Source organism: Sinocyclocheilus grahami, unplaced genomic scaffold (assembly GCF_001515645.1).
Source record: "Sinocyclocheilus grahami isolate Dianchi unplaced genomic scaffold, SAMN03320097.WGS_v1.1 scaffold137.1, whole genome shotgun sequence".
Lineage (NCBI taxonomy): Eukaryota > Metazoa > Chordata > Actinopteri > Cypriniformes > Cyprinidae > Sinocyclocheilus > Sinocyclocheilus grahami.
Genome location: NW_015505316.1, coordinates 2,297,706 through 2,323,372, shown reverse-complemented (window position 1 = coordinate 2,323,372; position 25,667 = coordinate 2,297,706). Strand labels below are relative to the sequence as shown.

The window sequence follows — 25,667 nt, the reverse complement described above, 5'->3', positions numbered from 1 at the left end:
CCGGCAAGACCCCCCCCCCCCCCCCCCCCTGCCTTCCTGATGCTTAATATCAGGATTAAATTCAGCTCTGGAAGTTGGAAGTTCAGTTCAACCGGAAGATAAGTTGTGGGTATGCATATGGACATGTTAACCTTTTTAAATTTGCAAGTCAGTAGTTGTTTTCACTTATAGAGAATGCAGAATGTCAGAATTGATCTGTTGTAAAACAGAAGTAAGGTCCAGGAAGTACAACAGTATGTACAGGCATAGCCTGTTAAACTGCAGGGCATGTAACAAGGAAACATTGTTAAATATTGTGAAATGTTATAACAATTTAAATTAACTGTTTCTAGCATAGTTTAAAATGTAATTTATTCCTTGTATGGCAAAGCTGAATTTTCAGCATCATTACTCCAGTCTTTAGTGTCACATGATCCTTCAGAAATCATTCTAATATGATGATTTACTGCTCAAGAAACATGTATCATTATTATCATTATCATTATGTTGAAAACAGTGCTGCTTAAAATTTCTGATTTTGATTAATAGAAAGTTCAAAAGAGTTTAGTTTGAATGATAAATTATATGAATTTTTTTTAACATTATATGTTTTAATGTAACTTGTGATCAATTTAGTGCATTCTTGTTAAATAAAAGTATTATACATAAAACATTTTGATGCAGAGCTAAAAGTCTTGGCTACAATAAAAAAAAAATACATAGAAAGAAAGGAAAGAAAGAAAAAGAAAGAAAACATGCATAGCATACAAAAATATCAAAACATTATTTGGTCCAACAAATATTGTTACAAAATATTAGAGAGAGAGAGAATATCATATTTTCCTAATATAATCAGAAACAGATCAAGTGTGTGTGTATACACAAACACAAAAATATATAAAATATTATTATTGCATCTTGCTGTAATTACTGCTGTGTTATTTTGACTTTTGAAATGATCCATTTCCCAAACATTCTTAGTGGATTTAAGTGGATTATTTACTAATTTAAGCTTTTATGGTTTTCCTTAACATTTGGCATACTGGACTCTGATGTAATATGCCCAGCCTCATATGCGCAAACAGACTTTCATTAGGCAGTATATACCCTGACATCGAATCATACCCTTTCTTGAGCACTACAGTCCACAGTTTTGGCCTAAACTTTGATGTTTAGCTTAGATTTTTTTTGTCTCTTTCCTTCTAAATTTACCATTCCTCTTGCTCTTTCTTTTTTTTTTGCATTTTCATCATTATTTTGTATCTTTTATGATTCCCAGAGTTTTGAAGTTCATCCAGACCCCATGGTTAGTGTGACCCACATGGTGCGCGCCGGAGGAGGGGTGTGGATGGCATTTTCAGAGGGATCATCCCTACGTCTGTTTCACACAGAAACATTGGAACACCTCCAAGAGATCAACATTTCAACACCCTCTGCATATTTGAGCCCTGGCAAGTCCAATATGTGATTATGGTGCATGATATGAATTCTGTAGGATAATGTTTTGGCACACAGGTCCTGAAAGGGGCATGAGTGTCAAGTAGATCCACAAAAATTTTTGAAACGGAGCAGGAGTTGGTTGCAAAATTAATAATAATTAAAAAAAAAAGAAATAAAATAAATTAAAGACAATTTATCATATTTTCTTCATAGGTCAAAAAACAGTGTGTGTAACCAGCCTGCTTATCTGCCAAGGACTGCTATGGGTGGGCACAGCTCAGGGAATTATTGTCACCCTGCCGGTGCCCAGACTGGAGGGCATTCCCAAAATAACAGGTGAGCAACCATTTAAACAAACAAAGCATTGCATCTAAGCCTTCTTTGTGTTACCAAACACAAACGGTCCCTCTTTCCCATCAGGAAAAGGAATGACGTCACTTAATGCTCACAACGGCCCTGTTGAATTCTTGGTTGCCACCTCCAGCATTTTATCCCAAGATTTTCTAAAGCGGGATTCTGCCATGGAAGGTGGGGATTCAAGTAGTGGAGCTGAAGATAAGGAGGCGACAGATTCCTCTCAGGAGTCCCTCCAGCAGGCGGATGGCTCTCCTCAGGTAGAAGCCAAAGCTAAAGGAGTGCTACTGCAGTACCATCTCCGTTCTACCTCTCAGCTCCCAGGAAAGCTCCTGACGGCCCGGCCCGAAGAATCATCCGTCTCGACCCAGGACTCTCTGGCGCACACCCTAGAGGACGGTTCCATCTATGAGCTGAGCGATGACCCTGAGGTTTGGGTCAAAGGGCCTGGGCCGTCATCTAAGGAAGCGGCACGTAGGGAGAAAGTGACTTCAGCCGCCGTTATATCCGGTGGAAAAGGGTTCCGTCGACTCGCTAATTCCTCCAACTCCTCTGATTCCAGTGAGAACATGCTCATGGTCTGGCAGCTGCCCATTACAGTTTGAGGCAGTAATGAAATCTTCCTTTGGCTTTCATCATGGTTTTTTTTGCAGTGATGGAGGATTGTTGGATCATTGAAGGACAAACAGACTGTAAGCCTGTATGGCTTATGAAGATTATTTATTCCACTTCTCCTCCAGAAGGTTTTGAATTTGAAGGAATATTCCAGGTTCAGAAAAAGTTAAGCTGCAGCAGCATTTGTGGCATAATGTTGATTTGAAAAAAAAAAATCAGGGTTACAGTGAGGCCCTTACAATGGAAGTGAAAGGGGCCCGTTTGTAAATAATTTAAAATACTCAGTTTCAATAGCATAGCCACAGGACATAAAACATGATTTGTTTAACATGATTTTAGTGTGAAAAAAGTAAAACAATGCAGTGCCATAAACCTTCTAACCCTAAACTGACTTTATTTTGGATGATTTAAAAAGCTTTGTAGCTCAAATAATAAACATTTTAACAGAATAATTCATGTTTAATAATTAAACTTAACAAATAAATCCTAAATTGGCCCCAATCACTTCCATTGTAAATGCCTCAGTGTGACTCTGGAGCACAAAACCAGTCATAAGGCGCACAGGTATATTTGTAGCAAAAGCCAAAAATACATTGTATGTATCAAAATGATCAATTTTTATGCCAAAAATTATTAGGATATTAAGTAAAGATTTTTTTTTACATTTCCTACCGTAAATATATCAAACCTTAATTTTTGATTAGTAATATGCATTGCTAAGAACTTCATTTGGACAACTTTAAGGCGATTTTCTCAATATTTAGATTTTTATTTTTTTTGCACCCTCAGATTCCAGATGTTCAAATAGTTGTATCTTGGGCCAAATATTGTCCTATCCTAACAAACCATATATCAATGGAAAGCTTATTTATTCAAATAATAAAAAAAAGACCCTTATGACTGGTTTTGTGGTCCAATGTCACATATTTGCTTTTTTATAGAAAACGAGGGACAAGTTAGAGGTATTTTACTATTTTGATGGTAATACCCATAATGTCACAAATGCTTTTAAGGAAGCCAGAATTTTCCTTTAAGTTGATAAACAACCGCGCCATTCAATATTCATCTGTCATAATAATAGCATGTGCTCCATATATAATGTACCACAACTAAATATAAAACAAAATCTCACCTTTTGTAAATTTCACTATAATGACTGATACCACCAAATGATTGCATTTGATTATATCCCATCTGCATGCGAGGAATCAGGGTAAGCATTGTTGTTTTTTCAGATGTAATACAAAAAGTAATCCTTAGTATGTATCTGAGTATTGGTTGTGACCCAGTTCTTTCTTGTTTAAATGATGAAAGATTTTTTTTATGCTGCACCACTAAAGCAGTGTGCACAGAAAAGTAAAGTAGTTGAATATTCGGAGTCTGTCTATTTAAATGTGTTATAATGTTATTTTAGTGTGAAATGTGATAAGGAGAAGCAAAGTCTTCGGTGTAGGTACTTGTGTCTGATGGTTCTCGTTGTTCGCAGTGTCACTTTGTTAAAAAAATTCAATCATATTTACAATGATAGAAGCTTCTGCAATTTTTCCATTACCATTTAATTTAAAAGCATTTCATTTGATTTTAAACTGACTGAACATTAAATGGTTTTGAAATGGCATTGTGTGTGAAGACCTGCTGTAAATTAATAGTGCAGAGTAATATTTTATGTTGAATCTCAGCATATTTTCAGCCTTTTATCTCTGGGCAGCCACTGCCAGCTCTCACAGTAAACATATCAGCAAACGCAGTATGGCGCAGCTCAAGCAGCGGTTAATATATGCACGTTGTGACACCAGTGCTACGTGAAGAGGATGCCAAATCACGTCTCTGGCAGACGTGAAGTAAAACTGTCCTGTCAGGATTCAAAGGAGCTGTCTAACAGCCACTCATTGTTCTTATAGTAGATGTTTTTGCTCATTCAGTCTAATAATTTTGTGCTATTCCTGTTGTTTTTCAAGTAAAGGACATGATGCGTTTAATTAATTCTCAAATGCATCAAGCTAGGTAGTTACTGAATATAAAAGCTATTATGTTTGCAGAAGAGAAACGTCTCGGTTACGCATGTAACCCTCGTTCCCTGAAGGAGGGAACGGAGACGTCACGTCGGAGGACCGACGAATTGGGATCTCGCTTAGAGGGACCAATCTACTTCGAGTGTAAACAAAACGAGCCAATGCACATTGGCATGCGATTATTGCATCCAGCTGCTGCTGATCACAGCGTGAGTATAAGTAGGCAGCAGATGCAGCGCATATTCAGGTTTTCGCTGAGGAGCCGAGCCGGTGACCCGGCCGCTCAGCGGTGGCACAGGAGCTGTGGCGACGGGACGTGACGTCTCCGTTCCCTCCTTCAGGGAACGAGGGTTACATACGTAACCGAGACGTTCCCTTTCAGTCGGTCGCTCGGAGGAACGACGAATTGGGATCCTACCAAAAGGCCACAGCTACTGCCCCTTCCAGTGTCCTGTGGAAGCCAACTACGCCCCTACTTTTTGGCGTAGGCCAGGGCCTGCACAAGAGGACCAGCTACAGCTACGATGGCACTGCCCACTGAGTAAGACTGGTGACCATCACCCAGCGCCAGGTAATGACCGCATCCAGAACGCCCTGGTGATACGTTGTCTATAGCAAGACCCACATGCCACGCAACGTCGTCTTTAAAAAGACGCACCTGAAATTGCTCTTTTAGGGAAAAGCTCTTTTAGCGTGCCGAGGCGCACAGGGGAGATGATCATCTGCAACACAAACAGGGGGTAGTGCAGCCTGATGTGTGCAACCCACTCGACACGGGAAACCACCACCGCTGAAGCGCCGTTTGCCAACACGAAGAGCTCTCCAAGAGAGCGCTGAACTCGTTCAGTCTTCTTCTCTCAGTAGAGTAGTCAGGAGCAGAACGATGTGATCGCTCGGCTCCGAAGCGAAAAGCTGAATATGCATCTGCTGCCTACTTATACTCACGCTGTGATCAGCAGCAGCTGGATGCAATAATCGCATGCCAATGTGCATTGGCTCGTTTAGTTTACACTCGAAGTAGATTGGTCCCTCTAAGCGAGATCCCAATTCGTCGGTCCTCCGACATGACGTCGAGAGTGACCGACTGAAAGGGAACTTTGGTTTACTTTGAGAATAGTGTTTTTCCTCTAGACAGTAAGTTACTTTTGTGTTGTGATTGGTAAGAAGCCTCATTTAGTTTGAGGAGCTGTTAACTATGCTTACATCAAAGGCTTCTAATTAGAGATGTTTGATTGCTTTGTGTCTGGTGGGAAATCAAGAATCTCATTATTGCTAATTGAAGGACTTGATCAAGATAATGCCCCTCCTTTGTAAAACTTAAATAGAAGCACAATGTTCATACCTCTGTGACTATGGAGGATGTGAAAATAACTGTACTTACTTATAATACAATGTGTGTTGAGTTAAGATGCTCTGTAAAGAAAACAAACCCTCTTACATTTATGGTAAAAATAGCAAGTATAGTTTCAAGGATATTGCTACCTATTTACAATTTATAACCATTCATTTTTTTTATATAATTTTAATATATGAACCTGAACTAAACAGCAGCATAACACCCCTGATGTACATGGCAGATATATAAATAAAACATTTGAATTAAAACAAATTTAAAGTCCGTGTCAAGCAGGAGCTTATTATACAGTGTATTTTTAAACCCACAAAAATCATACTTTGTACTCTTATTATTATTTTATAGTGTGTAAGCAATTAACAAGTTTTTCCTACAGCATTTTTATATAATTTTTTACATTACAATCTCTTAATATTTTTCCAACATGGCTTGTGCTTTACTTCTCAGTGTGAAACGAAAAGAAAAGAGAAACTGCGACAGATTATAGGCCGATTGCCTCCCGATCTGATGCCTCTGCTCGGTACATGGTGACTGTTTCAGTGGAACTGCAGCACTCAGCAAGACGCGGCTGCTTTTCACGGTTGTTCAAGATACGAAGGCATTTCATGCTTTCTGTCTAATGTTGGTAAAAATTTGAGTAACAATTGTAAACTAAGTCCTTTCACTTTATTAGGACAGGGACACAGCTCTGGCAGCAGTGATGGCTGGAAGACTTGGAAGAGATGAAATATAGCTTTAGATCTTGAAGCATCAAACTACACAAAGAATCCATCTGTGTAGCATCTTTTCAAATCCATTCTAAACAGATGGGTGTTTGATTTATAGTGTAGCATTTATAGTCTGTTTAGCTTTGTTTTTTGTTTGTTTATTTTGTTTTGTTTCACTTTGCTTCTTTTGATTTGACTTTTTGTTTCTTTAGCTTTTTTTTTTGATTATGCAGTACTTATAGTAAATTTTGCATTGTGTCTATAGAGTTTTGAAAAATGACATGAAGGTTCTTAGTGCAAAGATGAATATAAAAAACTGTAATTGGGTAGTATTTTAGTAGATTTTGCATTGCTTTGCTTTTTGTTGTTTTTTTAAGCTTTGTTTCATTCGCTTCTTTTAACTTTTTTATTACTTTACAGTTTCTTATTTTTCGTAGCTTTGTTTCTGTTGTTTAGTTTTGTGTTTTGTTGCACTTTGTTTCTTTTTAGTTTACTTTGTTTTGTTTCTTTACATTTTGTTTTATTGTGTAGCATTTATAGTGTTTTTCTTTGCTTTTTGTTTAGTTTTTTGCTTAAGTTTTAATTTGTTTAGCTTCTTTTACTTTTATTTTGTTTCTTTACATTTGATCTTGCTTTGCTTTGTTTTGTTGTGTTTAGTTTTGTGTTTTGTTTCACGTCGCTTCATTTCATTTGACTTTGTTTCTTTAACTTAACGTTTTTACTTAGTCTCTTTACATTTAATTACATTTTGTTTTAATTTGTTTCATTTCATCAGAGAGGTACAATACATTACAATATCTGAGAGGCATGCACTGATGAGAGTCTGTTGTTTTGAAGTTTATTTTTTTATAGTATATTTTTTTGTTTACTTTTTTAATCATAAGAAGTAAGAGTAAATCAGTGCAAATTTTTTTTATTGAAATTAGGAGCATTGCCTGCAATATAGATATTGATTTTAGGTCAGTTTTTCTGGATCAATGTCATTACAAACAGAGTTGGTTGAATAATGGATAATCAGGTATACCTGTCAGGTATGTGCTGATCAAAGACTAATTAAAAATTAATGAAACAGCACAGAGACATCTTCTTGCGGACTTCTCACAACATCCATTAATACTGTTTTTTGCAGTCATGCTTTTTGATCTGAAATATTCACAACTTGGATCAAGAGCTCATTATATGCTATAATTTCTCTGTCATTGCAGTATGACCTCTCTTGGGGGAGGTTTATATTGCGTTCTTCAAAAGCACTCCGTTTTGCTAACTTATGACTTAATGATTTCAGAAATGAGGAGAGCACTGTAATTTTGCTAGCACTCGTTGCTGGTCATTTGAATGGGATTTTAAAGGAGGGCCGTGCAATTTGAGGATGTAATACTGCATTCAGAAAGTGACACTGCTATCTTTTTCCAGGTTATTTAACAGTCACCATTGAGCCTCTCCCTCCTGTGGTTATGGGGGACACAGTGACTTTGAAGTGCAATTTCAGGACGGATGGCAACTTACGAGAGATTGTGTGGTTTCGGGTAAGTGGGGTCCGAGCTTCATCTTTGCATGATACGCCTTTTATTTCAGCATCCTGGGAAAAAAATAATGACTTGTTTTTCAGTGTGCTAGCTTTTGTGCCTTTTCAAACTCTTTTAGGTTGTTGCTCTGTTGGCAAACTGACATTGTGAGAACAGAAACTGTCAAAAATATGAAAATATATTCAGGATTAAGAGTGAACGGCTCAGTGATTTTAGGACGAGCTGTTTTCATTTTGTCGTCACACAGAGACATAAATGTGGCAGGTTTGATGAGCCAACAGATAAAACATTCAATTAAACACATCAGTATGCCAATATATTTCCATGACATTTAAAAAAAGACTCTGCCACATAATTTCCAATATATCATGTTTATTTAATTACTTAGAAAATCATTAATTATTTTTTATGCTTTTCTGCATCTATCCCCCTCCACTGGAAATTATACAAAGGTCACATTCTAATAGTGGTCCCAAAAACTATTAAAAATGTATAGATAACAAAACATCAAACCATTTTATTTATTTTTAAAAATGGAGTATTTGACACCAACTGGTAAAAACTTATACTTTATCTTAAAAGCAATGAATTTGCTTTGAATGTAAATGTCTGCCAGGTGCATAACTGTAAATGTGGTTGTCAGATGTTAATGGATCTTGTCCATAGTTAATAAGATGACTTTATACATGCACTAAAAACCACTTTGACATCAATTGGTTAAAACTGGCTCAGAAAAATAAAGCTATTTCTGAACTTGCACCACAGATTAAGTTATCTTAAACAATGAAATCCATACTTTTTAAGCATGGTTTTAGTCCAGATGACAGCTAAACATTTGTGAATTATTGCAAATAATCAAGCATTTACTGTAAGTAGGAAACACGTAAATGCAACTTTCTTTTACCCAGTACAGGATAGTATATTGTCATTGTTTTCAAAGGTGACGGAAGGTGGAACATCAAAACAGAAAATTTTCACCTACGACGCCATGTACAACACCAATTTTTCTCACATGGAGGACTTTCGCAGACGAGAGGACCTTGTTTACCAGTCAACTGTCAGGTTATACAGTTTATAGTGGATCTTACTTGGCTTTCCTCTCGGCACGCACAGTGCTATTTTTATGGCTGCTGCTGTTATGTGTTTAGACAGATTGTTCCTCACTGTTCTCAGGCTCCCTGAGGTTCAGATGGAAGATGATGGACCATATGAATGCCATGTGGGGATCTATGACAAGGCATCTAGAGAGAAGGTGGTCTTGGCATCTGGGAGTATCACTCTTAATGTCATGTGTAGGTTCTAGTTATAAACCATCATTTTCTACATTAAGGCATTGTATGTGGTCAAACAAAATGCAGGGATTTGCTGTAGTATCCATTCTGTTGTTAACTGCCATAGTTCTTCTAAAAATCATGTTCTTTCAAACCTGTATGACTTTCTTTCTTTTGGGTACATGAAAGAAAAACTATGGGCCCAACCGACATTCATTGTATTGACAAAAATATGTTAATTTGTGTTCCACACATGAAAGCGGTTCGGAACAACATGAGAAAGAGTCAAATATGACAGAATTCTCATTTTTGTGTGAGCTATATCTGTAACCTCTGGAAAAAGAAAAACATTTCAGTGCACTTTTCTGTTATTTGAAAGGATTCTCTGTAAATGTAATAATGATAATGGAAAATTCACGATTAACTACTTGATAAAGATGCTTATTTTGATTGAGCAGTGTTTTAGCCTAATAGTATAATAACAGTGTGTATATCTTTTCGGTATCAAACCAGGGCAATATTGTAAATTCTCAGTCTCTTTCTTAATTGCTTGTGCAAGTACCTACATGCCCATAAAGTCTGGGAATATTCAGCAGGGTATTCATGCAATTTCCCTCTGCATGCACTTGTAAATTAATACGTTTCAATAAGATGTAATATGCCGTGACGTGAAATACGATCTAGAGTTCATTTCATGGCAGCTAAGAAATCATCAGAAAGATTTCACATGGATTGCTGACTTAAAACAAGAGATTTTGCTGTTGTGATATAAATCTTGCCTACTAATACACTTTGCTTATAAACTGAAAGCTCATTAAATGAGGATCTCCTGGCTTGCGGTCTGAAGCACAAAAGTGCCCTTGAGGGAAAGATACTAATAATTACTTTGAATGCTGCACTGTCATCTCTGCTTATTTCTTTGTATTGCTGGTGTGACACTATCGATTTATAATGAGTTTTCAATGTCTTTGTTTTTCTCAGCTCCACCAAAATCAATATCTGTTGAGGCAGCAAATCAGCCAGCTCGATTCAGTCGCTACGAGGCTCAAAATTTCACACTTGTTTGCATTGTAACTGGAGGAAAACCTGCCCCCGTGGTTAGTAGAAGTATTAAAAACAAGCTCTAAATTAAAACCTAAATAAAGACGGACATGTACAAAGCAGAGGTTATTTAAATGGAAATGTGTTTCTTTGCCGTTTAGTTATACATTTTCGTAATTATTTCTTCACCTAACTCAGGTGTACTTCAAGAGGGATGGAGAACTTATTGAAGTCCATCCTTTCACGTCTACTGAGGAAGTGGAAAACAGAGGCTTGCTCGCTGCCATGGATAACCAGCCGCTTATCAATCGAGAACTGGATGATACAAAAGTGCAGAAGTCTCTTTCTTTCCTGGGCCCTTACAGCGAGCCGGTGCGTCTGGATAAGGACCAGCCCCAGCGCAGTTACACATCTGGAGCCCCTGGTCAGGAGGAAGCCAGTCCCACCACAGAGATCATCCCAGAGACTGTGATCAGCCGAGAGTTTCCCCGCTGGGTGCTGAGCTCAAGCCCGATGTATTATTTCAACCATACGCAGTCTGAGCTTCATGACGGTACTTTGGAGGTCCAAGCTATGCTGACCTGGCACTTGAACCCACAGCTGGACAATGAGGCTCTGTTCACCTGTGAAGTCAAGCACCCTGCTCTTTCCATGCCCATGAAGGCAGAGGTTACGCTCTGTGAGTGTCACTTTATATACGTTACCAAATACAGTTACTGAGACTAAAGACTCGTTCACACCAAGAACAATAACTATAAAGATAACGATAAAGATATAGTTCTAAAATTGTTCTCAATAAAAAAGAATAGCAGGGCCCACACCACAGCTATAATGATAAAGGCACAGAGAAACGATATTGTTGGAATCAATTTCAGAAAGATTTTTCCAGCTGATGAACAGATGATATTGTCCACTGGTGTGGACGCTGATATATTTATCTTTATAGTTATCGTTCTTGGTGTGAATGGGTCTTAAATATGTTTATTAGGGTCTCACAATATATTAGTTTTTTATTTAATATTTTAATTATGTTTGCTCCTTTTTCCTGTTTTTACATTTAGATTACCTTTACTTTAATGTCAACATTTACTTAATCTTCAAATTTAGCAACATCTTTAGCAAATTGCAAAATGAATATTAATTTTTCATACTGTACATAATTTTGTGATACCTAAATTCACTTTAAAATGATTGATTTTAGTTATTGGTCTTTTTGAAATATATATATTTTCATTTATTTTAATATTTTTTTTAATGCTAGTTACTGTTACCACATTAGACTAACATTACTGACTGTTTACACAGGGTATAACAACTTTAAAAAAACGTAACGATTTGATCATTTTTGTACATTTTTGGGATTTCCCCCACACCTTGTTACATTTAGAAATTACCAGCATACAAAAAATTGCTCATATTTCTTTTTGTTATATTATTACCAAATATTGGATTCAGTCTTTTTATCAACTTATCAACTTTTTTTTTTTTTGCAGTTCGCACCGGATTTCTTTTGGGAACTGATTGATTTAAGCTTATGCACATTGCCAAAATTATCCACACTAACAGTCAGTTCCAAGAAGAAATACAAAACCTATGTGTGTGTATGTATGTGTATATACTGAATATATATATGTGTGTATATATATATATATATATATATATATATATATATAAATGGAAGACCTGACTCTCTGTCTCCTCTGACATAATGACAACACTTTTACTTCTCACTGTTTACAAGCTGCTCCAAAAGGCCCCAAACTCTCTGTGGCACCAAGCAGAGCGAAAGTGGGAGACACAGTTCGCATCAAAGTGGAGGGATTCCAAATGGGGCCCAAAGCGGTACAATCATGAAAGAAGAAATGTTTCTAGTATATAAAGTTGTGCAAAATAATTATTTGCAAACAATGCAACTTAATAATAGCAGTGATTCATGTTTTTGTCTCAGCAGAATATGCCTACTCTAATATGAATGCACGGCAACAGCAATGGCTAATGCCTACCAATGTCTTTTGGAAATGTTGAACTAAATAATTAAGTTGCTTTTGATGATTTATAGTGTACCTTAAATGTCTTTGAGAGCTTCTTTTGAAAACTTTTTAATATTCTCTTCAAGTACAAAATATATGAGCAAATGAATACTGCCAGTGGTGTTTAGCAAATGTATATAAATGATTAAAAAGAGTCTCCCTAGCAACTCCTCATAAATATTTTAGCTTTGTTTGTAATGTTTCACACTTGAATGCCGAAAAATATAAACTATATACTCTGCAGGGTATAACCATGCTCAGTGTTTTAAATGTCTGAAGTGTTTAATGAATATTTTTGTGCTACAGAATAAAGTGTTTCCAGAGCCTCTATTCACATGGACACGTGTGGGAGGACCTCTGCTGGATGGAAGTGAAGAGAGATTTGGGAAAGTACTGGTTCTGGAGAGAGTCCCAGCTGAGCTCAACGGATCCATGTTTCGCTGCACGGTCCAAAACCCACTGGGATCTACCAACACTCACACCCGCCTCATAGTATTTGGTCAGTATACTAGAAGATGCATCACAAATAATTTAAGTGGTCTGTAGCCAACACTTAGTTGCCTCATACTGCTCAGTTTCTACCTAAGATGTGTCTGCTTCACAATGCTGGATCCACATCTGATGTGACCTTATCCAGCACTCACATACATTAAAATGTTCAGTCCATTCCCAAACATCCTTATTTCTCACAGTATCACATGTGACGACCTGTGCTGGACTCCGCTTCGTCCACGGTGAAAGCCGATCCGGCGATCCACAGCTCAAAGTTGATGTATTTCCTCAGCAACCAGCACGGATCAGCTCCAGGCATGACAAAGCAGATATCGTCCTCTTTTGGAAGACCAAACAAAGCAGTTTCGCTTTCACAACGAAACACAGGCGGCAACAACAATTCTACAGCGAGAATAAAAGTTACGCCTTCTTTCTTTGCGTAAACATTTGGGTAAACAAACGGTGTTATGCAAATCTTCCCACATCGTGACGTAGACATGTGGGGTCGCGTTTAAACGAGGCGTTTTAGGAGGGCGTGGACAAGTCTTAACTTTTATAAAGAATATCTCTTTGGATTTGAGACTTTAGTCTTTGCAACTTTACAGATCTTCTTTATGCACCAAGAGCTTGTAACACTTCAAAGAGAAAGGAAAAATGTTAATTGCATCATATGACCCCTTTAAATGCCCCATACTGTTTAGTGAGATATAATCGCAGTAAGCTGTTTATTTTCAAAAGACATCACAGTGTTTGATCAGTAGGCAAAAAAACAAAACAGTGCACACATAGTGTGTGGTATGTTTTTGATGCCAGCATGCATAACCATTTATGGACTTAAAGTTGCACTCAGTAATGTTGTTGCTCATTAACATGTTTTCTTTTTCGGAGTGTCTATTTACACTAAGTGCAAATACCTGCCTTGTTGGCAGAGGCTATTTACACTAATTCCGCCCACCAACGTGTGATTGGGGCAGTCAAAACTATAAAAGACGCTTGACAAATATCAAGGCCAATAGCGTAGGTCGTAAAGCATGTGCTTTTTGATGCGATCGAACCGGGTTCAAATTCTTTTTTTCCCTTTTCAAATATATCACATCGGAATGGCATTTATTTGAAATAAAAATGAAGGAAATAATCAAAACGTTGAAAATAAAATATCGGGTAGGGTTAGGGTAGGTGTCCCAATAAGGTGGGCATCCATTTAATAATTTGAATTAAAATTATAAAAATTACACTCAATACGTTATTATTGCGTACTTTTTATAATGTACTACAATACTGAGGCGCAGCAGATAATTGACACTATTTGCAAAAATTATTATAGCAGAAAATCCTGCTATTTGAACAGTGTAAATAGATCTATAGCTATTTGCACTTATTGTAAATAGCATATCGCAAAAAATGCTGCTTTCACTTAGTGTAAATAGAATTCATTGGTATTTGCACTTAATGTAAATAGCATCAATTCCTAAGAAAATATGTTATTTTCACTTTTCAGATGCTATTACAATAGAACATTAGAAAATTCTAACTTGTTTTTTTTTGTTTTGGCCTGCAAAAATCCCTTCAGCACAATGGCTGAATGCAAATAGAGCAATATCAAAAATCAAGTAGAGCATTAGTAACTGCTAACTAATTTTTTTCCGATGGTGCATCTGCACTACTATGTGACTATAAAGGTCCATGATGACCAGAATATCAGCAAGTTCAACATAACCAAACTACCGAGTCCACCTTTAAGGTTATATATTTCTATGCTTTCTTATTTCTCTGTTTTATGTGTCTTTATTGATAACTTTTACCTTTACATTTTTTAACAGAAAATCCCAGGATCAAGAAGACTATACATCTGAACTGTAAGGCACAAAAACATCCTACACATGACATATCCAACAGTATTGTAGATAAACTCTCACCATGACTGTTAAATAATTTTCAGTTGGCGATTCTGCTGGAGACATGCTTGGGCCCTCACTGATGCTGCTGCTGTTGTCATTGACTCTGGAGTTAACATGAGCACTATGGGATGCGCTTTCCATTAGTCCCCTCTCTGATTCTCTGTCAGCTCCTCTGCCATCTCTCTCGCTGTCCAGCAGCTACGTTATAATCCAGGACTGAGATTGCTGTAGAGAAATATGTGCTCAGAATGAGAACGATAAACTCAACCCTCCCTGACCACCCCAACCATGTGACAACGGTTCAGCTCAGTTTGTTCCGCACCTGTTTTGTCACAATACAGTGACATATTCATGCTTTGACTTCATTTTCTATATTGTATTTGTGCACAGCTGTGTTGCAGAAAAGGATTAGGGTGAAGTGGAACGGGACGGCCCACATAGCCTACAGATAATCCTGGACATACATTACAGCTTTCATCATTCTAAACAGCTTATTGTAATGTCATTTCATTAATGTTGTTCTTTATATCCAAGCTGTTGAGTGCAAAATCACTTACTTGACTTCATGGCAGAAGGTATTGAATGTTGAGAATGAGATTCACCTACTGCATATGACCTCTAGATGACGGTATAGATCTTCAGACCGAATACCTTTTTTTTTAATGCATTAAAATATCCATAGACCCTTTTGGCTGGTGTGCACTGAGAAGTTCCTCAAGCAGCTATGTAATGCATTATAGCGCATAACGTCAATATCTCTGCAGCGAACAAGGTGTGTTACTACACGTGATACAGAATAATTAAAGGCAACTTTTGAAATTAATTTTAATTTCTTTCTTCTATTTGTACAAAATTCGTACAAAATGTACATGATGGTGTGACAGATTACAACGTCCAATTAATTATTATAATAATTATAATTATAAAAATCTATTGCATAGAAATACAGTGCTGAGCACAAGAATGACCTGAGTTGTGATGTTTGGAAAGGGCATGTATGTCGACACGAAATATGGCGGCAAACAAGTCGGTTGTGAGTGGTAATGAGCCATGCAAAATTATTTTAATTTTATTTTAAGCACCGCTTAGCCAATCAAATTTGGGGACACGTACACAAGTAGTTGCAACATTAAATTCTGATTGGATGAGCCATGTTCGAAGCCGCTGTAAAATTATTAACATAAGATGCTTTGCTAGATTAGGGTAGGCTAATGACCCAGCTAACAAAAATATGTTCTAAGAATGTTTTGGTAATGTTCCCATTGTTATAAAAACTAATTCTGAACGTTCAAAACGTCCAGTTTAAAAAATATATTTTCCCCTGGTTATTTGAACGTTAAGGGAACATTCCATTTTATAATTTTGCAAACATTATGGGAATGCTACATTAGATGAACATCCATGAACAAACATTCTATGGAAAAAAAACCGATGTATATTTTGTGTTATTTTAAAGGGGTCATATGATGCGATTTCAAGTTTTTCTTTCTCTTTGGAGTGTTACAAGCTGTTCGTGAATAGATCAGATCCCTAAAGTTGCAAAGACTAAAGCCTCAAACCCAAAGAGATATTCTTTATCAAAGTTAAAAGTTCTTCCTAAAACGCCTCGTTTAAACACGCCCCCACATGTCTACATCATGATGTGGGAATATTTGCATAACGCCGCCCAAATGTTCACGCAAAGATAGAAGGCGTAACTTTTACTCTCGCTGTAGTATTGTTGCCTCCGCCATATGAATAGATCAGATCCCTAAAGTTGCAAAGACTAAAGCCTCAAACCCAAAGAGATATTCTTTATCAAAGTTAAAAGTTCTTCCTAAAACGCCTCGTTTAAACACGCCCCCACAAGTCTACATCATGATGTGGGAATATTTGCATAACGCCACCCAAATGTTCACGCAAAGATAGAAGGCGTAACTTTTACTCTCGCTGTAGTATTGTTGCCTCCGCCATATCGTGGAGACGCTGTGTTTCATTGTGAAAGCGAAACTACTGCTGACCACAGTCTATGATGCTGACAAATAATGCAGATTCACAGACTGTAAGTACGTTTTCATTTAAAGGATTTGCCACTGATGATTCAAACGCGAGTTTTGAGCAGTGTAGAGTAGCACTTGGTGTTTGTCATTTCTCCGATCACAAATGCAGACATGGTTTTATGTTTACGCGGCGTGATGCAACACAACGCGTAAAAAGACAGTATAAGTCATTGTAATCAGTAATTATGCCCCCACTGGATGCAACAAATGCCTGGTTTATAATGGGTTTTATTGGTTTTGTCTTGTGGCGCCGGGAGGCATCACAGTATGGTAGGGGCGTAACATTTCCGTCACACGCTTGAGGAATTTGGCCAATCAGAGCACACCTCGCTTTTCAGACCGATGAGCTTTGTAAAAATCGACACGTTTCAGAAAGGCGGGGCATAGAGGAGAAACAATAATGTACATTATGTGGAAAATAATGTTTTTTTTTTTACTTTAAACCGCATAAACACATTTTATTACACCAAATAATGTCATAAGCAACGTCATATGACCCTTTAACATCATTAAAGACCAGAAAAGGCCTACTGGAGGAACGTTTGTTCATAACATTGAGATAGATAACCTTGCCAGAAGTTTTGCTAGTGAGATTAACCTTTTCACTATAATAGATTTTTATTAAGCGCAATGCCGTTTTTCACATTAAGTTGGGAGTATAGCCTAAATGCCGCGTGAAAACGTCTAAATGTTTGAAAGTTGGATGACAAAACAGATGCACATTACTAATGAGTCTCACAGCAGTTTACACGATGAGCCCCTTTAAGTCTTTAACAGTGCATGACTTAACGTCTAATGAGAGGATAACAGTGTAGCATAAATGATGAATAAATGTTTCACTAATTATCTCTCTCAATCTTCGTGCGACACTTGAGATAAAGCGCACGGAGACTGGCTGATATCATGCGCGATGTAGAGAGAGAGAGAGAGAGAGAGAGAGAGAGAGAGAGAGAGAGAGAGAGAGAGAGACGTCTCACATGTGACAGTTCTTCATTCGTAGGTAGGGAAGACACTTGGCACGGTAGACCTGCTCGCACTTTAAGGGACTTTCTTCTTACAGACCAGGAGAGCAGGACGCATTTCCAGTTACTCAGAGACCTTCAGCGTGCCTTTTGACAGCTGACAAGTTACAGGCACATTCGCTTCTTACGAGCTTGTTTTATTCCACAAACTTGATAGAAGATCGGACTATCTGAAAGTCATGATGGAGATGAAGGTGCTGGGATGCGCGTTACTTTTTCCTCTCCAGCTCTTATTTTGCTTATTGAGGGCGATCGTGCGCTTCTTTACGCGCCAGAAGCGCAGAGATCTGGGCACTGATGTGGTCCTCATCACTGGAGGTGGAAGAGGAATCGGCCGTCACCTGGCTAAAGAGTTTGCCAAGCAAGGAGCAAGAAAGGTAAGGCTGCGTTAGCGTTTTTATTCAGTGAAACGCAATTCATTACGATATCTACTCACATGCTCTTGGTAATTAAAAAAAATAAAACATTTGAGTGCTTTCCATTTCAGTCTTGATCAAGGACCGCCTATAGAAAAGGAATTTGAGCTTTTTTAAAGAAGTTTTAAAAGTCTTTAAAAAATAAATCTATTAGTATGTAATGTATTGTGAAATGCAAACTTCCAAAGCGCAATCTGTGGTTAGTCTCGCGCAACACAAATTGTAATTTGGCGCCACTAACTCGATTAGCTAAACAAACGTATTTATCTACAAAACTCTTTTTAACAGAACAATAAAGTTCTGCGATATATTTTCATAGGCATATAATAAAATGAAACATAACAAGGCTTTTTATCGATGTAACCCCGCCGTAACGGAAAGCGCGCAGGCGGCGTACCGTTGTTATGGTTACCTCATCTGTTAGCGTCTACAGGTAATTGGCGACAGGTGAAAATACGCCCTGTGTTTAATATCACTTTCAAAATTGCTCACTTGCTGACATGGATTGAGTTATAAAAATTCACAGCACTCCTACAATACTCACACATAGGGCCTACGTTTTAAAGTAAGAAAGAGAAATAGAAAAGGAATCAGCTCAGATCTATGTGCCTATAAGAAATTCCAAATGTGAATAGGACATTTTTCTGTTTCATAATTGATCGGTTTGTTTATTATTTCAGCATTACTGACAACCAAACAAAACCAGTAAGGGTTGTGTTTATCTGATTTATTCACATTGCAGTAAACACACCTTTTTGGTTATGTAAATACACTTTGAAATGGCCGAGTTTGTCCTGATGGGACACAGTATGGTTTTCCAGTCAGCGCAGTCAACAGAATGTAGTGACCTGTTGCTACCCTGAAGCCTTGAGTTCTGTTTCATATTCCTCCTGCACACAAACACAGGTGTTTCCTAAGCCTTTATGTCTTTACAAATGCCTAACAATGGGCTGCTGACAGGCACGGCTGTTTTGTTGAACTCAAATCATGTGTGACTCTTTAACCTTCCAGGGAAGTTCAAAATCCCCAGTCGTACAGGATGAACTGTCACAAATCATCTTGTTGTTTATTATGATTATTGTTACTGAATATAAAACTGATTTAAACTTACTATATCACTCTTCCCAAGAATAGAGTAACACCAGTAAAAGCACAAGCATCAAGTGTCAGGAACACATTAATAGTGTGCGTGTGAGGGACTGAATGTATATGTGCTGCATTCATGTGTGTGAATGTGCACCCAACATGTGTAGGTGTGTGAATGGATCAATTGCAAGGGGGTGTAGTAGGCAGAGAAGCACCTTGCAGATTGGTTACCACAACCAAGTTCATGGGCAGGTCAGCCAGATTTGCAGAGCAGGGCTGATGATGTCATTTGTGTTATTGTGTGGGCTGCTTACGGCTGAATCCCAGAGGAACAGAATCAAACGGAAAGCCAACGGAGCTGAAGCTGTGTATTAAAGTCAAGGCAAGCAGACACAAGTTAGGCCTCCTCAATTAAATATTGATCAAATATGTGTTTTATTTCCCTAAGAGAGGATTAAAATAGGAGGAAAATCTTTCACATCTTTTCCCTATAATCTACTGCATTAGTCTGTGAGTTTAGAAATCTTGAACAGCATTAAAATATTCTAAAATGTACATTTATAATTATGAAGTTCTTCAAAGTTTATGTAAATGATGAAGGATGAGGTATAAAGGTGGGACGGTAAAGGTGAATAGAGGTTGGCACTCCCATGCTCCCAGCTGGGCTTTGGCCCATGCCTGACCCCTCTGGGCCAGCACTAATGAGGGGGCGTTAGGCTGCCCCTGCCCATGTCTCCCGGTGGCTCTGTTGCTTGAACTTTTACTGATAATGGGACACTCACCATGTGCTGTTTGTGACATTGGTGGGACATGAGTCAGGCAGTATGTCACATGAGAAAACTCATCTGTTGCTTGCTTGCCCTTTTTCACTCTGTCCCTCTCAAAATTATATTTTATATAAAGAAAATTAAGCCAATTTTAGTACTATTAACACTTTTTTCTTTTTTTAATTGCACTGTGACTATATATTGTCCTACTTAGGGTTGTGGGGATAATGGGGCATCTCCAGAATTTCGAGCCATAGGTAAGGAAACACCCTGGATGCATAGTTTTATTTTATTTTATTTCATTTCATTTTATTTTATTTTATTTTCCAGTTGTCCTATGTAGGGTTACCAGAGATGCTGCAGCATTTTCCTGTCAAGCAGGGAAATACCCTATTTTATTTATTTATTTATTTTTTTACAGTTGTCCTGTGTAGGGTTGCAAGAGATGCTGGAGCATTTTCCTGGCAAGCATTAAATAAAATTTTTTATTAAATTAAATTTTGTTTTATTTAGTTTTGTACTGTCACAATGCAAAAATAAAAAATTAGTGGTGACCCGGACATGTTCTTGACAGGTTATGTGAGATTCCCCCACACTAATGCTCTCCCTTGAGAGGCTTTGAATACTGAAGGGTTCCTCAGAAGGTCAGAACATGTGGCTGTTTTATGTGTGTATGTTTGTTTATGAGGTGGATTGAGATTGACAGGTTGGGGAGGGGATGGACTCATCCTTGTGTTCATTACCTCTCGCTGACCTTGCTGAGTGATGGATCTAATAGCCAGAGAGTTAACCGACCTACACAGCCTGACCCTGTCCTCTATCACTCTCACTGGCTCTCCCTAAACCTCGTGTACAATGATAAGGAAATACTTCATTCAGTAACTCCTTAGAGGGCTCAACCTATACATCAATGTGTAGCAATCATGCATAATACATCACAGAGTTGGAGAGAGTTGTCCCTCAGCTTACAATGTAAAAACTCCTTCTGTTGTCTTGAAAATTGTAAATTATGTTCTGCATTTACTTTACACCAATCATGACTTTCCTCCCTCAGGTGATTTTGTGGGGCCGCACAGAGAAATGTTTAAAAGAGACATGTGAGGAGATCTCCATGACTGGAACAGAGTGCCATTACTTTGTGTGTGACGTGGGCAACAGAGATGAAGTGTACCAGCAGGCCAAAGTGCTCAGGGAAAAGGTATATTTAAACCCTTCATGCCTTGTCTCAAGAGATCAAAAAAGATATTTTAGCCAAAAGGACTTTACATAGAGTGACCCGTCTTAAACAGCTAGTCCTGTGGCTTTTGCTCGGGTACATCCATTCACAAGACTGTAAGGTGTCTTATTTGTCATTTTAGGTTTCAGAAGTGTGCTCTCTAGCACCCCCTTTGTGGCTGCTAGGGTCTAGGCTAGGGATTTTCAAGTATTTTAATGCTGAAGACACCCATTCTGTATATAGTGCTTTCTTGTGTATGGGACCCTTGTTCATGTTGTTTTCTAAATTAAATAATTGCATTATTTATATTATTATATTATTTACTTATTTTACATAATGTTGCTATCATTTTTGTTTTATTTTATTTTTACATGATTTTATTATATTTTTTTCTGCATTGGTATCAGTTTGGGAAACTTTTTTTTTCTCCTAATTTAAACAATTGCCTTCTTTACATGTTGTTTTTTTATTTTTTTTATTATTATTTTTTTTTCTATATTTTTCTCTTCTTTGGTATCTATTGGGGTACCATGTTAAATTAAACAATTGCATATTTGTATATTGTTATTTAATGATTTAAATAAGGCACAAAATCACTTTCACAGACTTTTACATTAACTGTTCCCTCCTGGTGGAATGGCCTGCCCAACTCAATCCGAGCAGCTTAGTCCTTAGCCATCTTCAGTAATCGGCTAAAAACACATCTCTTCCATCTTTATTTGACCCTCTAACTCTAGCACTCTCTATTCTTTAAAAAAAATCCCCTTTTTAGACTTGAATTCTATTTATTTACTATCTATTCTATCTATTACATCTATCTGTTTTCTTTTTATTTATTATATATATATATGGCATCTATTATTGTTATCTTTTCTTTTCCTTGGAACCAAAATAATAAAATTTACTTATCCACACAGTAAATTTTACTCTAAATGGATGCGATGTGGTCTCACACAGGTCGGGGATGTCACCATTCTTGTCAATAATGCAGCTGTTGTCCATGGAAAATGTCTTATGGACAGTGACGATGACGCACTCCTGAAAACCCAGCACATAAACACACTTGGACAGTTCTGGGTAAGAGACTAATCAATATATTAACTTATTCTCTGCTCGCATGACTGTCAATTTATTGCAGTGCAGTAACCGTGCTTTGAACCTAACATGAACTCTAGATACTCCTTTGTGTTTTGCAGAACATTTTTCATTTACTTAACGCTAAGTCACTTGGCATGCTGTAATTCTTGGAAGCGTTCCTCATCATTTAAGCATGTTTTTGCCAAGAGAGAAAACGTAACACCGACAAATTCCTCACATAGAAGAGTCAGAGACAAAAATACAAGAGAGATTCACAAACAAAAGCAAATGGTCTTAAAAGAACTGGTGCAATAGTTAAAGTTAAACGTTTAGAAGAAAATGGACTGCTCAGATTGAAGATCTACACACAGTCATGCTTTTTAGGACACATTCATAGTCAATGAGAACAAGAGCTGATCATCTGAGACTTTAGCTGCAGTAGTAGCTCACGCTGAGGATTGCTGTAATATATTGTTGCTCTAATCTCAAACACATGGCGTTTTCTGAATGCCAGTTTTACATAGAGTCCATCATCTGACTTGAGATGAAACACTGAATGTGGACTCATATTTCTGCTGAGCTGGTCAAATATGCTTGTTGACGTTCACCAAAGGTAGTCTAGAGAATACTAGACAATTAACACATTCCCGACCCCGAAGTTCTGAAGCTTTCATTGTTATTGTTGGATTTTCCAGAAGATGGTTGAGGGAACAGAACAATGTGTAATTGTGTCTGTCTCCCCCACAGACCACGAAAGCATTTCTGCCTCGCATGCTGGAGCTCTGCAACGGCCACGTGGTGTGCATTAACTCCATTCTCTCCCTCTCCTCCATCCCTGGAGCCATCGACTACTGCACGTCCAAGGCCTCGTCTTATGCCTTCATGGAAAGCCTGACGCTAGGCCTGCTGAACTGTCCAGGAGTGGGCTGCACCACGGTGCTTCCCTTCCATACTGACACAGAGATGTTCCAGGGCATGAGAGTTAGGTAATGAGCTGCTGGTGCTGATAAACATGAAGACCTAGTTGAAATTTAAAAAAGTGGTCCATCATTCAATGAATTCATGTTTTAGGTTCCCTAAGCTGTTTCCTCCTCTGAATCCTGAGATGGTGGCCGAACGCACTGTAGAAGCTGTAAGGACCAACACTGCCTTTGTTGTCCTGCCATGGACCATGCACTTTCTTGTCATCCTTAAGAGGTGAGACTATCACTGTTGTTGGAATCAGAGCAGAATTACATATTTTTATTCACAATTCATTATTTCATAAAAAAATTATTCATTATTCTATGCATTATATATTACATATTTCAATTGGCTGCACATAACTTCTTGATTTTTTTCACAGTCTTTTGCCCCAGTCTGCCCTGGAAGAGATCCATAAGTTTTCAGGAAGCTACACCTGTATGAACACATTCAAAGGACGGACTTAAACTTAGAAGCAGTGTGACTGTGAAAAATCCTCAAAACCAGTTTTTTAATGCAAAGCAAGCACTACGTCCAGGAACACCAATGTGTTGCTTTGTGGACGCAAAAAAAAAGACTGTGAAAGGTTCATTGGGAACGGCGAATCAAGATGGCTTGTTTTCCCAGGAACTGTTATGTCTGCGAGTTTTATGTGGATAAATTTAGATTTTTTTGCCCTATACTGGACTGCACACAGGCATGTAGATGAACGTGTTCTTTGGATATTTGTGATAGTAAGGAGCACAGACTGTTACAGTTAAAGGGATAGTTTACCCAAAAATGAAAATTACCCCATGATTTACTCACCCTCAAGCCATCCTAGGTGTATATGACTTATACAATTAGAGTTATATTTAAAAATGTCCTGACTCTTCCAAGCTTTATAATGGCCGTGAATGGTGCTCGAGATTTTGAAGTCCAAAAAAGTGCATCCATCCATCATAAAAAGGTGCTCCACGCTGCTCCGGGGGATAAATAAAGGCCTTCTGAAGCAAATCGATATGTTTGTGTAAGAATAATATCCATATTTAAAACTTTAGAAACCATAATCTCTAGCTTCCGCTAACTGTCGTACTCGTGTTCACAAGAGAGTGGCATTCCAGCAAAACAAAACACCAGTCACAAATTCACACATTTATAAACTAAGAAATACATTTGAAATACAATTTGAGACCAGAAACGCATCACTGATCATCTATCACGGAAGGTTGCTGTCACGTCACGTGACAAAAGAGTGAAAGACTCGAAAGGTGAACTAATCAATTCTCTTTCCGGCTCAGACTGCATTGGTTAAGCTTATGGGGCTGTCACGTGATGAACGAACGACTCAAACCCGAAGACTTGTCGGATAAGGTGAGGTGAGCTAGCATAGACTAAAGATCCAAGTAAACAATGAATTAATATTTTCTGTTTCTTATAGCATTATAGTTTTGTCTTGTTTGTAGTGTGATCAACGTTTGCGTAAGTAGTAGATATATTTGGGAAGTAACACGTAACATTTGAATTACATTTTGCTAAAATGAACGAAATGACTCGAAAAAAGATTTGTTCATTTTGCTGAATGAGACACAAAGATCCGAGTCGGTAAAATGATCCGAACTAACCCCCTGGAGCCGTGTGGAGCACTTTCTGTGATGGGTGGATGCACTTCATTTGGCTTCAAAATCTCAAGCAACATTCATTATAATTATAACATTCATAATCATTATAAAGATTGGAAGAACCAGGACATTTTTTATGTAACTCTGTTTGTATTCATCTGAAAGAAGAAAGTCATATACACCTAGGCTTGAGGGTGAGTAAATCATGGGGTAAATTTCATTTTTGGTTGAACTATCCCTTTAATAATGAAATGGTTCTTCCAATGCTCTGAGGTTTTTATCAGGGCCTGTTTGGCCTTGTAAGGTGTGACTTGGGAGTTTTATAGATTTTCACTGATTTTAAGAACATTTTTGTAACAAAAGTCAGTCAAGTCTTCAAATACATACGGCAAATGTAGATACTTTTTCAAATATTTATATTTTTTAAGTTGCTAATATAAATTTTTTACATAAACATTAAATTTCAATAAGTTTGAGCTGTTTTCTCATTTATCTTTTGGCCATTTTATATATTTCAATCCAAATATAATACTGTCCAAAACATATATATATATAAAAAGATTTTTTTGCATTTACTCAAGTTAAGATTGGAAGTGTATGTTCTTTCTCAAAGTATATTTTGTAATGTATTTTGGTTTGAACTAAATATTTGTTTAATTTAAGCAGTACTGCTTAAATATATTTAACAAATATATTTTGGCCAGGAATTTTTTTTTAAATATTTTTTGCCGTATGGGACTTGTTTAAAGTAATTCCAGGAT

At 37.5% G+C, this 25,667-nt stretch overlaps 3 protein-coding genes across 3 annotated transcripts in view; all 3 read left to right on the top strand.

Moving 5' to 3' along the window:
* arhgef10lb (Rho guanine nucleotide exchange factor (GEF) 10-like b) overlaps nt 1-2,576 on the top strand; it is a 40,993-nt gene extending 38,417 nt beyond the window's left edge. The window contains exons 26-28 of the mRNA XM_016280150.1: nt 1,259-1,430; nt 1,633-1,755; nt 1,840-2,576. Coding sequence (XP_016135636.1) covers nt 1,259-1,430; nt 1,633-1,755; nt 1,840-2,378 — 834 coding nt within the window. The 3' untranslated portion in view covers nt 2,379-2,576. The remainder of the gene's footprint in view (nt 1-1,258; nt 1,431-1,632; nt 1,756-1,839) is intronic.
* Nucleotides 2,577-7,467: 4,891 nt separating this feature from the next.
* LOC107591133 (immunoglobulin superfamily member 21-like) lies at nt 7,468-15,521 on the top strand. The gene is made up of 10 exons (XM_016280175.1): nt 7,468-7,492; nt 7,875-7,987; nt 8,928-9,049; nt 9,161-9,279; nt 10,240-10,355; nt 10,498-10,978; nt 12,041-12,141; nt 12,636-12,828; nt 14,642-14,677; nt 14,761-15,521. Exons 1-10 carry the CDS (start codon nt 7,468-7,470, stop codon nt 14,835-14,837), a joined length of 1,383 nt encoding a protein of 460 aa, XP_016135661.1. The 3' UTR covers nt 14,838-15,521.
* A 2,123-nt stretch (nt 15,522-17,644) lies between these two features.
* On the top strand, nt 17,645-24,116 carry LOC107591109 (short-chain dehydrogenase/reductase 3-like). The gene is made up of 6 exons (XM_016280149.1): nt 17,645-18,157; nt 21,104-21,247; nt 22,223-22,342; nt 23,090-23,328; nt 23,414-23,539; nt 23,688-24,116. The coding sequence occupies exons 1-6, from the start codon at nt 17,960-17,962 to the stop codon at nt 23,770-23,772; spliced, it is 912 nt and encodes a 303-aa protein (XP_016135635.1). The 5' UTR covers nt 17,645-17,959; the 3' UTR covers nt 23,773-24,116.
* Nucleotides 24,117-25,667: the final 1,551 nt, after the last annotated feature.